Source organism: Vipera ursinii, assembly GCF_947247035.1.
Source record: "Vipera ursinii genome assembly, chromosome: 1".
Classification (NCBI taxonomy): domain Eukaryota; kingdom Metazoa; phylum Chordata; class Lepidosauria; order Squamata; family Viperidae; genus Vipera; species Vipera ursinii.
The window spans coordinates 2,066,011-2,078,725 of NC_139512.1; the positions used below are offsets into that span (position 1 = coordinate 2,066,011).

Consider the following 12,715-nt stretch of genomic DNA (forward strand, 5'->3'; position numbering starts at 1 on the left):
TGTATCCACACAAATCTCTTATGACAAATGTCTGCCATGACAGCCTATCTCACATATTCTCAAAATTCCTAAAATGCTCCCACCTACAAAAGGCAGCTTATTCTTAGCTTATTTATATCAACTGCAGGGTATTATTTAAATGTATGTTATTTATATTCAATTCAAATTGTTCAAGCTTAAGAGTTACCGTAAGTATGAATGTGATTTTTTTTCTTTTTTACCAGCACGTAATCCATCAATGTAGAATGTGGCTGGACTCCTCTGGAAGCTTTTCGGCCTGCCCTGTTTTGAGAAGTATGTCACTATTATCCAGAGGCAGTGCCCACATCCTTGGTTGCATTTAGTTTGGAAGTAAAAACTGCCTTACCCTGGAATCTCACCCAACTGGACAAGACCTTTGGAAAGGTTTGCTTACCTCAGGAGCTGTCGCAGGAGGAAATGGTTTTGTTGATCAGGGTAAAGATGGCAGAGTAAACTAAAAACCCTCCAAGTCCTACTGAAAATGAATACAGGTAGTCCTTGACTTACAACCACAATTGGGACCAGAATTTGTTAAGCTAGGGCCAGGCATGTCAAACTCGCAATGTCATGTGATGTCGCACGAAGTCTTGGGACTTTTCCCCCATTGATGGCAATGGGGTGGGTGTGGTTTTGCTGTGATGCATCCGGCCCGCCAGCCGGCAGTTCGACATGCCTGAGTTAGGTAGTGTGTTAAGTGAGTTGCACCTGGCTTTATGACTTTTTTTGCCATGGTTTTTAAGCAAATCACTGCATTTGGCAAGTGAATAATGCAGTCATTAAGTGAATCCTGCTTCCCCCACTGTCCTTGCCTGTTGGAAGCTGGCTGGAAAGGTCTCAGACGGGGAACACATGATCCCAGGATGCTGCAACTGTCGTAAATATATGCCGATTCTCAAATACCTGAATTTTAATCAGGTGGCCCTGAGGATGCTGCAACGGTCCTAAGTGGGAAGACTAGCTGTCACTTTTTTCAGTGCTGTTGTAACCTCGAATGATCGCTAAACGAATGGCTGTTAAGTTGAGAACTAGCTGTGTTCATCTGACTGGGCCAATCTGCAAACTGGCCAGTTCACAGGTATGTTGTGGTGATGAACTACCAGCATGCCTGGAATAGAGCAAGAGGCAATGGTGAAGATCTGCTTGAATTCAAAGTCAGAATAGAGCTGGAGGGGATCTTGGAGGCCTTCTAGTCCCTGGTTCAGCCCTTGCTGACCTTGTAGACGTGTCAAACTCGCGACGTCATGTGATGTCACACGATGTATCGGAGCTTCTTCTCCATTGCCAATGGGGTGGGTGCGGTTTCCTGATGATGCGTCCGACCCGTGGGCCGGCAGTTTGACACCCCTGTTGTAGAGAAATGGTCTGCCTCCTTCAAGAACTCCTAGAGCAGGGGTCTTCAAACTTGGCCCTTTTATGACTTGTGGACTTCAACTCCCAGAATTCCTCAGCCAGGAATTCTGGGAGTTGAAGTCCACAAGACCTAAACGAGCCAGGTTTGAAGAACCCTGTCCTAGAGGAAGAGGGTATTGTGGCAGGATCCCATGTTGCCTGCAGAAGGTCTCATGATCAATCCTGACATCTGCATTTAAAAACATTGTCAGGTAATAACTGGACTGAGGAAGTCTCTATGGCCAAGATCTTGGAGAACCTCTGCCAGTCAAACTGGGCAATAATACTGCAGAGATGCTAAGCCGAGAGCCACACATGGCTCCAAATCTTGAGTTCAGGCCTGAACAAAGTTGAAACGGTCAACATGACCAAAGGGGAAAAAATAAAATTAAAATTAAACATAGGCCTGTGGAAATACTTTTTTACTTGTGCAGCCGTACTTATACTGCTCATAGGCTGAGTCCATTCCTCAGATTGAAAAAAAAGTCATCTAGCTTGGTAACACTAAGTTTATTTATTTATTTTTAAACTTATATGCTAACCCATCGCATTACTGAAATGAGTCTGGCATCTTCCAAATGATAGAAAAGATAAAATGTGAGAACAATGAACACCTGATAACATCAGATTCAATTGCCGTCAGCTCCAAAGGACCAAATTTCTGCGGGTGCTTAAGTGGGAGAGTTTCAGGCAAAGATTATGCAGATTACCGAAATAAGAAAAGGGGGAAAAATGGCTTTGTAGAAAATTTCCCATTTATATCTGGAAGTGACCGCTCTGTATGAGAAGCTTATGCTGGCATCATTCTCAGATTTAGCAGAAAACAGCTTCAGATGATTCTAGGAACATTGTCTGAAAACCTTTTCCTAAAATATTATGGGCTTCTAGACAAAAAACATCTACTCCCTGAGCACACCACCATTCCCCTAAGACTGGGCCAAACTTTGTGAAACTGCCTGTTTGAGTAGCACAGTCCTGCACAGCTGGCGAGATTCAGAGGATTCCCAGAAGAGCACAGTACGTTCCAGCATTTTCCACCTGCATATGCTGGTCAACCTCTCCCAGAGATTAAGACACCTACCGTCCTTAATTGACATACGTTCCTCCTTTATTCTGTTGTGTAACTTCACAAAATAATTCCAGAGGTTAAAAAAAACAACAACCCATGAACCTCGAGATGCTTAATTTGTCCCAGGCAGGAGGCAGAATTCCTAGCCCTATTGCAAACTATCCTTCCTTCCCTTTAAATTCTTTAGAGAGCAACAGAGCAGCTAAAGTGAGGTGATCACTTTGTCTTACAACAGAAGAGACAGATGTAAAACAGTGGCTAGGAAAACAACACAAGCAACTCATTAAAATCTGTATTTCCATATTGCTTTGTAAACATTGGCCTCCACTATCCTTGCTCCAAATACTTCATTTGTTACCATCACCCACACACCCAGGGAAAAGTTAACTACTAACAAAGTGTGCAGCAAAGAAAGACATTGCATAATCATCTTCGGATCTCCTGTTGGATCCCACAGCAACTGCACTCATTTCAGAAAAAAAAATGGCAATTTTCCCCCTGTGCATCAAAAAACAACAACCACCCAGCAACATAAAAACAAGCTGAGAAACTAGCAAGTTCTGATCAAATCTACAAGATGCAATCATAGTAGTCATATGTTTTATTATCGGGTCTATTTTACAAATAAGAATTGACCAAATGTTCCTAAAAGCAGAATGTTAATTTCTCCTACTTGCTGACTTTTCATATGTTTTGTGTGCCTACCCAAACTTTGCAGCAGCTTAAAAATAGTAAGTTTTATTGTGAAAGCAGCATTCCTGACCCAGTGGCCACTGCATTAGGATATAAACCCATAAATCTCCACTGTCTTAAATCTATCTGTCTGCCTGTCAGATGCCGTCAGAGTATGGGAACTGACATACCTATCTCCCTGAAACTTGACTTGCTCTTCAGTTAAAGAAACAATCTCCCTGGAAGGTACCATCCTCATATTTATTTACAGGTAGCCCTCATTTAGCAAGCACAATTAGGACTGGCAACTTGGTCATTAAGCAAAGCACTTAAGCAAAGTTTGCTAAGTGAAACTAAGACTATGATTAGGAACTTAGTTCAGCTTTCTTTTGCTTTACAACCCGGAATGATCAGAAATGTGAAGATCTGTTACAGTTATTTCTTCATCAATGTTATAACTACTGATGAATCACTAAGTGAGGACAATCTGCATTATATTTATATGACTGCCCCTGTCAAATACATGACTCTGGGTGGCTAGCAATATTAAAAATGATAAATACACATACACATATTAAATATATGTTAATAAACCTCTGTTACTCAGATCCAAAGTTAAGTTGAATTTTGATCTGAGAAATTTCTTAACAAGGTTTGCGCTCAATTGTGTATCTAAGACTGAAAGGGGTGCACACAAGGGAAGATGCTGCAAAACTGGAAAGAGTTGTATCATTTCTCAGCTGCCAGTGAATCAGATACAAGTAATACATATGACCAGGCAGGAAATGCAATGTTGAAGACTAATAACATAGGGAGGTTTATTTGCAAGATAATGCTACAGGATTAGAAATAAAGAGACAAGTTAGAATTAACAGAGGTCTTATAATCCAAGGTAGCTGCTTTGAATGAAAAATGTCATCAGCCTAATCTATGGTTAAAAGGATGAGGTAGCAAATGGAATATGAGGCTACTAGAACAGGGGTGTCAAACTCAATTTCATTGAGGGCCACATCAGCATTGTGGTTGCCCTCAGGGGGATGGGTGGGTGTGGTCTGGGTAGGTGTGGCCTACTGGGTGGGCGTGGCTAAAGTGCATATGGCCTACTGGTTGGGCATGGCCAACTCTACATTGTTCACATCAAGGGTACCTATGGGGGCCTAGGCAGGAGTGGGACAGATCTGAGGGTCTCTGGCAGAAGGAGGGTCTCTGGGCCAGGGCCAAGGCAGTGTGGGCCGTTCCCTCACTGTTTCCAGGATGGCTTTGTGGGCCACATGAAATCACTTTGCGGGCTACATCCGGCCCCCGGGCCTTGTGTTTGACATGTCTGTACTAGAAGGTCAGGTAATCTATTCCCACATTAAGACAATTCTATATTGTACAAGTGACAGATATGATCAATTCCATTCAGCATGGAAGTTCACAAATCAACATTTTTTCCTATAAACAAAACACCTACAACAATTTGCAAACAAGCACATACTCTGAAAAAATAAGATTACTTTGGGCCATACCATCCATATATATAAACACACACACACACCCTCCTAACTTTATATAATATACATACATCTATCTATCTATCTATCTATCTATCTATCTATCTATCTATCTATCTACACACAAACACACACACTCTTATATATATACACAATACACACCTCTAACTATATATAATATACGTATCTCTATTTAATCACACACACATATATATGTATATATGTGTGTGTATGTATGCGTGTGTGTATATATATATATATAAGGTAAAGGTAAAGGTTCCCCCGCACATGCGTGCTAGTCGTTTCCGACTCTAGGGGCCGGTGCTCATCTCCGTTTCATAGCCGAAGAGCCAGCGTTTGTCCGAAGACGTCTCCGTGGTCATGTGGCCGGCATGACTAGACGCCAAAGGCGTACGGAACGCTGTTACCTTCCCACCGTAGTGGTCCCTATTTTTCTACTTGCATTTTTACGTGCTTTCGAACTGCTAGGTTGGCAGAAGCTGGGACGAGTAACAGGCGCTCACTCTGCTACGCGGCACTCGGGATTCGACCCGCCAAACTGCCGACCTTCCGATCGACAAGTTCAGCGTCCTAACCCACTGAGCCACCGCGTCCCTCTATATATATATATATATATATATATATATATATATATATATATATATATATATATATATATATATATATATATATATATATATGGATCCTTGGTTTTTCGGGTTTTTCCCCGCGTAGAATTAAAGGTGTAGGCGCAACGTTTCGACGGAATCCCATCCGTCATCATCAGGCTTCTGCTTCCTTCTTCTGGGAGAAGCATGTGGCTGTTTGTTCCTCTTTTTTAAACTGCCAGAGGGGGTGTGTTCTGTGGAGGTGTGCTCTGATTGGGTAGGGGACCAAGTGTGTTCTGATTGGGTGGGAGTGTGTTTTGAATGGTGGGTGTGTTCTGATTCGAAACGTTGCGCCTACACCTTTAATTCTACGCGGGGAAAAACCCGAAAAACCAAGGATCCACATACAGGCACCCGCGAAAACCTCAGAAAACAAATATATATATATATATATATATATATATATATATATATATATATATATATATATATATATATATATATATATATATATATATATATATATATATATATTCAGATCAGATATAAACACTTAGCAAAGAGAAATTACATTAGCAACCACTAACACAAACATATCTGCATTTCTCCTTTTTTCCTCTATGTTACCTGGCCTACTGCCTGTGGTGTAACCTGCTCAGACTAGAATTAGCTCTCCTGAGTTTGACAGAATGATATTTAACATCAACTGGGTTTTTGAGATTCGGAGGACCCAACCTATTGTCTTCATGTAAAACAGAAGCTTTGCCTCTGAGCTGTCCTCTCAAAGCAAGATTTAGGCTTGGGATTTCCTAACTACTCTGTTCCTTTGAATCACTGCCAGTCACTTAAATACGTGCGTCTCCGAAGAGGCACTTCCTTGCCAATCTGACTACTCACAGGATGTCACAACTACTTCAGCCGACATTCAATTACCACAGGTCTTGATGTGCGTGAGCAAGAGGAGGGAGAGAGGCAGCTCAATGCAAACAGACAAATCCACCCAGCTGGTGTGTGTGTGGCAGAACTGCCTTCACCAGAAGGTTTTCAGCAGGATAGAGACCTGTCAGAGAAGACTTAAATATAGGGTGGGGCTGGACAAAAGGATGTTTCACATTCACAGGTGCCACCCTTAGCGTTCTGCAAGGACAAAGTACACAGATACATATAACATTTTTCAAATCTTTGACCACTGAATCAAACTTCTAGGCGCTCAGGATTATCCATCAGACAGCCCTTGAAAAGCACCTATTTATTCTTATCACAAAATTGCAAGCATGCAACCATTCACCATGTCCCGCTGACTTCAGAGACCTTCCCCACAAAGGCCCAGGTACTGCCATTTTGAACAAACCATTATACTATCTATCTGTAATCAATTTGCAAATCACAAATAGATTGCTCAGTTGGTGTCACTTGTACAGGGTGCTTAATCCTGATAGCGAATTATGTTTGTAATACTGTCTGCATTAATGTGTACCAAGCCCACATAAAGACACAGCGTAATTTCTACAACCCCAGCAGGGCCAAACAGTCAAACTCCCTTTATGTGGCAATGCAGAGAAGGTGACAAGTTCTGTTCATCGATGAAAATCACCCATCTTTATCAGGTTGCTCTGATTTCCACCCCCCCTATTGGTCAGTTACTGTGAGCTGAGATAAACACTGAACAAGATTGGTATATTTTAACATTTTTGTATCATAGCACTGGAAAGGGCATTTAAGCCACAACTTCTAATGATGCTTATTGCAGGAATCTGAATTTAAAAACAGTGATGGATGCTCTTTCCAGCACTAAACACTTCATGAGTATACATGCTCTTTCTCTTTCATATGTAACGCCCTATTATCTTTTGCAGGAAACACAGGCCAAAGGAATTATCTGGACTTTCTATGAATGAACAGAGAATTCAATGTATCAACTGTTAGGACATAAGAAATTTAACCACTGTGTTTCATAATCAAGAGGGGATCTAAACTAGGATCTCAGAGCCAAATAAAAAACTTCCCAATGGCCAAGTAAACCAGCTTTGCACATGATATAAAGCCAGGTCCAGTTTGGGTCAACAGAAAATAGGTAAGATAACTTTTATTTATTTATTTATTTACACACACACACACACACACACAAAACACCATGCATATATACATGCTATATACATACATATACATACCTATATATACATATATACATATTAATCACTGTCCATTTTGAATACATAGCGGAAAGAGGAAACTTGAAGAGTTCACAAGGTTGATACTGTATGGAACAAAGCTGTGACTGAATCTGGATGCTTCGGATAACACAAAGCCCCCCTCCCAGAAGGTAACAAGGAAAAAAGGACATGGAGAGGATGGATAGCAGATGCAGTCAAGTTTAGCTTGCATCAACAGAATGCACCATTCCAAACTATTGCTGTGACTAGCAATGGCCTCTTTTTGTAAAAACTGCAAGAGTGTTACAGTGAACAACACAGCCAAGAGTTTCATTCAGGTTTACACTGAACAGTTAAATTAAAAAAGAGGAAAGGCAATTCAGACAGGAGTCACTGCTAATAATAAAGAACCTGCTTTGCATATAAGAGAATCCTGGTTTAATTCCTGGAAGAGGCCCCAACTTGAAGACCCAGGGAGGCTTTATCAGATAGTATGTAATACTATATATTGAAGAATTAAGAATCAGATTTGGCCAACTCCAGTTTTCTATAAAGGATGCATTGCTGGTAGGACTGGACCTAAGTTTCATAAGATTAATTTTTATTGCAATCATTGGAACAACGGCATTATGCAATAATTAAAGATTACAGTCCCAAAATGATCGTAATGCCAAGAAATCCCACAGCTGTAATTTATTGCCTTAATTGGGGAATGATGATAGTGAAAGACCACCCCCATTCCTCTCTTCTTCAGGAAATGTATATAATCTGCCTATTCTGTATCCTCACCCAAGTTATACAATTGTATCCACAAAAAATCCCATAAGTGAAAAAGCCCTTTTTTGGAGAAAAGCATCAAGCACTTCCTCTTATTTCATATCATTCTCTCTCCAACTTTTTCTGCAGCTGATGAATATGCCCTTGGAAGTAACTGCAGTAAGAAATCCGTGTTAAGGTGATCAGTATTCAGCTAGTAATTAGCAGGAGCCCTCTTCTTAGCTCGCCTGAGGCCCACCGGGTAACCAACATCCCACTTTAAAAATAGAGAATGACACAATCCCAAACTGCCTTTACTGGAAGCTGAGGTTGCCAATGATAAACAGGTTTGCCTCTTGGCTGCAGCAGCTCAACTTGGATGGAGGGGAGAACTGGAAACAAAATTGTTATATTTTAAAGAACAGACACAATTTGTTTTTGTTTTTGTTTTTTTTTAAAAAAATCACTATTTAAAAAAGGAACTCAACATTTTCCTTCAAAGCCTATGGCTTAAACTCTTTCCAAGAGTTCAATTTAGACGAGTATTTCGACACCCGCTCCAAAGGAGAGCTTCCAAAGTACAGCATTTGGCAGCCCCCCCAAGAAATCTAAGTCAGCTTCTCCGTCATCACAGTTCACACAACTCAATACAAGACAGTAAGCAGCAGCAGCAGCAGCTGACAATGAAACAGCCCTTCCCCCAGCCAGATTCCAGTCTTCCAGCTTAATAAAAAAAAAACCTGCATCCCTTTAAAGTGTATTCAGTACTGATGTTCTTGGTAAACAAGCAGTGGGGGAGGTCAGAACCAAGAATTTTCACTTGAGTCTCAAGTGAAAATTCTTGGTTCTGACTTCCTCCCCCACTCCTTGTTTTACCAAGAACATATATCAGTACTGAATACACTTTAAAGGGATGCAGGGTTTTTCTATTATTATTATTAAGCTGGAAGACTGGGATCTGGCTATTTAATTATCTTCCCAAAGCTGCAAAATAGGTCTATTTAAGATACCGATTAATAGCGGAATTTAGGCCAAAATATAGAAGCTCTCTGTTTTCAGATTGGAAAAAAACAAAAAAAAAAGATGGATGGCGGGGATATTTCTATCACTAGCATTATCTCAACTTCCTCTCTTAATCCAAAGATTAAAAATATGAGTTAGGCATCACTGCGTGCCTTGGAATGCCATCCAAGGAAGACCTACCGTATGACAAAAAGTGTTTATGCAACTTTTAAAAAATAAATAAAATAAACTTTTAAATTTGTTGCCTTTGTCAAAAATATAACAGCCAAAGATTCAATGGTCTGTCACAATGTTTGCGCTCTATTAGCCAATCGATCAGTTTAGCATGGAGGACCCAATTGTTCTTTTTCACACTGCTAACAACAGCAGGAAATCAGTGAAATGTTTCCCATGGCCAGTGTCCAATGAGAAAAGAGAGCCCTTTACAAGCTACAATCCTCACATATACTCAAAAGCACTTGAGTCCACTGCTATACTGGATAGGATCTTCACACTGCAGTCCTTGACCAAGACTTGGGCAACCCCCCAAACTCAGCACAATTGAGCAAGGAAAAAGGAAGCTGCCATCCTCATGGGTTTTTATGTCAATTATCTCTCTCTCTCCACTCACACACACACACACACACTGCTCATTGTTGTTGCTCATTCTCCCTTTATGCTACAACATGAAAGTCGAGGAACCTGTTCAGGTCCTCCTCATGTACACCTAATAATGGAAAATAGAAACAAAATAGAAACCAAAATTTCCCTTTAAAAGCTGCCTTTCCAGGAGCATTTTTTTAAAAAGAAAACTTTACTTTTTCTAACATTTGGGAATCTATTATTGTCTATACAATTTAGGCACGTACCCTAATTCAAATTCTACTTTCCTTCCCAGAAGTTAACAATACTATTCTTTAAAAACATTTTAAAGCATATTTCTTTCTAAAGTATTCCAACAAAACCCAAGACTAATTATTTAGAAATTTATTTCTCATATTTAGTTTATTCAAATCTTATTAGAGTTGGACGCTTTTAGGGAGCTTTTGCTGCTGGTGGTGGTGGGGGTAACAAGGGAGTGTCTAATCTCAACTGATCCCCAAATCATGTGCCAATCGCTTCATTCCTTTAAATATTTATGAAAACAGCCTCTTCACTTACTTCTATGGCACATTTGGAGATAGCAATAAGATTTGTACTTTTATGTGTCCTGCATCCATTTTAAGAGAGCCTTCTTGTTGAGAGAGGGGAAAAAACAAGCTCCCCCTTTTAAGAGAGTTCAATCAATTCCGAAAATTCAAGTCATATATTTTTCACTCAACATCCCTACTCCAGTCGTTTAATTTCCAATCCATGATCAGTCCTCTAATTGACTATTTAAAAGGTACGACAAGCTGCTTTTTTATTATTACCTTCTACAGTAGCACTTTAGCCTTTACCTAGAGAGATTTTTGCCAAGCTACATCTTTGACGTTCGAAAGGAGAAACTTCCAAAGTGGGCCTTTGGAGTGAAAGGCATAACAATTCCTTTATATATATATATATATATATATATATATATATATATATATATATATATATATATATATATATATATAATTTCTCAGGACGGTATTTATTTTTTGATTGGGAGGAGGGGCAGAAAACCCTGCCCTTTTCACATTTCCTTATGTCTAAGATTTGCTTTCTTTCTAATCCAGGTCGTTTATTTTTATTTATTTTTTTGTGGCAGGGAAAAGATTTCATCAGCAGCATTCCACACTCCTGCGTGCCCCTATATTTGGAAGAAGGGCTCTGTCCTTAAAAGAGCCATTTGTTTCTTGGTGAGGACATCTTTCTTCGAAGACTCGTTTTGAGGAGAGAGGGTCCCTCTTCCTGCTCCCTCACCAAATTAAGGAGAAGGTGAGTCCACCTTCCTTTCCTCTCAAACCCTGGGTTGGTGAGAGAAAGGAAACCCCCCCCCCCAATTTTCCAGCCACCACTTTCCGAGCTCGCATTAAGAGGAGGCGGCTTCTCCTCTCTTCACCCCCCCCACAACCAACTTCTCCTAATAAGAGGGGAGGGTCGCTACCCCGCCCTCTCCCGGCTCGAAGACCCACCTTGCGTCCCTGGTAGGCCTCGAAAGCTCGCAGGGCCGACTCAGTCAGCTTGACGTGGAAGACAGAGACTCGTGTGCCGCGGCCGAGGCGCCCGCAGGACAGCGCGTACCCCCTCTCAGCCAGCGCCGCCATCTTGGGAATCTCCGCGGCGGTGGCGGCGGAAGCCCCTGAGACACGCCCCCTCAACCATTATGGAGCAGAAACGCCCCTGTGTAACGTCATCTAACCGCGCGACGGCAGGCTTCGGCTGCAAAGTACGACGGGAAGTGTAGTGTACAACTTCTTTTTTTGATGGGCTTATGCTTATAGGCGCCCCCTTCTGGTACGTTTTTCAAACTTTCCATCATCGCTATTGCCGGGAACTGTAGCCACAAACTGCGTAAGGGTCACTTGCCGCTAGGCATGTGGGGGGATGTAGTCTTTTTGGGTTTATGCAAAATCTCTCTCCACTTCTGAAGTGTTCTAACTTTAAGGCAACGCTTTTTACGGATTGGGGTGGCGGCTCTGAGGAATGTTGCTTTTATATTTTTCAAATGTATACAGGTCTTTTATGCAGAAAATCTAAAGAATTTTGTGCCTCTGCCTTAAAAGTTGGCAATGATGTTGAATGGAATAAATTACTGTGCAAGAGGTAAGGGCTACTGCTGTAGAAGAAAGAAAAATGTGGTGATGAGATCAACAAAGCATCTTTTTGCTCCCCTTGGACAACTTATAAGACTTTTCAATGAAAATGGTTCATAAACATATTCATGTATAATATGAAATGAGGTGTATATATGTACTGCACATAAAATTTTCAAATATTCACAGAACGGTGGTGATGATTAATAGGTTGATTGTCATGTTGAGCATTATGGTTGCATTTTTTATACAGATGAGTTTTCAGTATTTGAAACTGACGATCAAATACTGCACTGACACATTTGACCCAAACAAACTGGTGAATACTATTGTGTAGTGGGTTTCAGAGGCAATGACCAGATTGGTGAGGTACAACAATTTATTAACTCAAAACAGAGCTGTCAAAAACAGGCAAGTGCCTGCAATTTATACATTCCACCATTGGGGCGTCAGCCAATTATAACATTAGCTTGCTCCCGCCCAAACTTGAATATTTAAGTTTCCCTCCAAAACAGTTGGAGGTACGTTAGTTTCACAACCCATTAGTTCTCAATACATAACATCCCTCCCTCCTAGGATATTTGTTATCCTTGCTTAAGGCACATAATCCTTAAGGTAGACCGGGGGCCTGCAGATTCGGTCAGACTGCCGTAATGTCATTTGGGAGTCCGGTTTGCCTGTACGATCGTCTGCCCCTGGTTGACCCGTGGCGTGCTGGCTGTCTTGGTCACCAGATGGGAGAGATGGTTCCATGACCTGTGGTGCCTCTGTTTCTGTAGAGGCAGCCCTGGCAGGTGTGGGCAGGTGTGGAAAAGTATAGTCACCCGGA

The 12,715-nt window shown here is 41.1% G+C and overlaps 1 protein-coding gene across 1 annotated transcript in view; it reads right to left on the reverse strand.

Moving 5' to 3' along the window:
- ELL (elongation factor for RNA polymerase II) overlaps positions 1-11,502 on the reverse strand; it is a 55,745-nt gene extending 44,243 nt beyond the window's left edge. Inside the window, exon 1 of the mRNA XM_083349534.1 lies at positions 11,266-11,502. Within this exon, the coding sequence (XP_083205660.1) occupies positions 11,266-11,397 (132 nt within the window). The 5' untranslated portion in view covers positions 11,398-11,502. The remainder of the gene's footprint in view (positions 1-11,265) is intronic.
- Between the last annotated feature and the right edge of the window lie 1,213 nt (positions 11,503-12,715).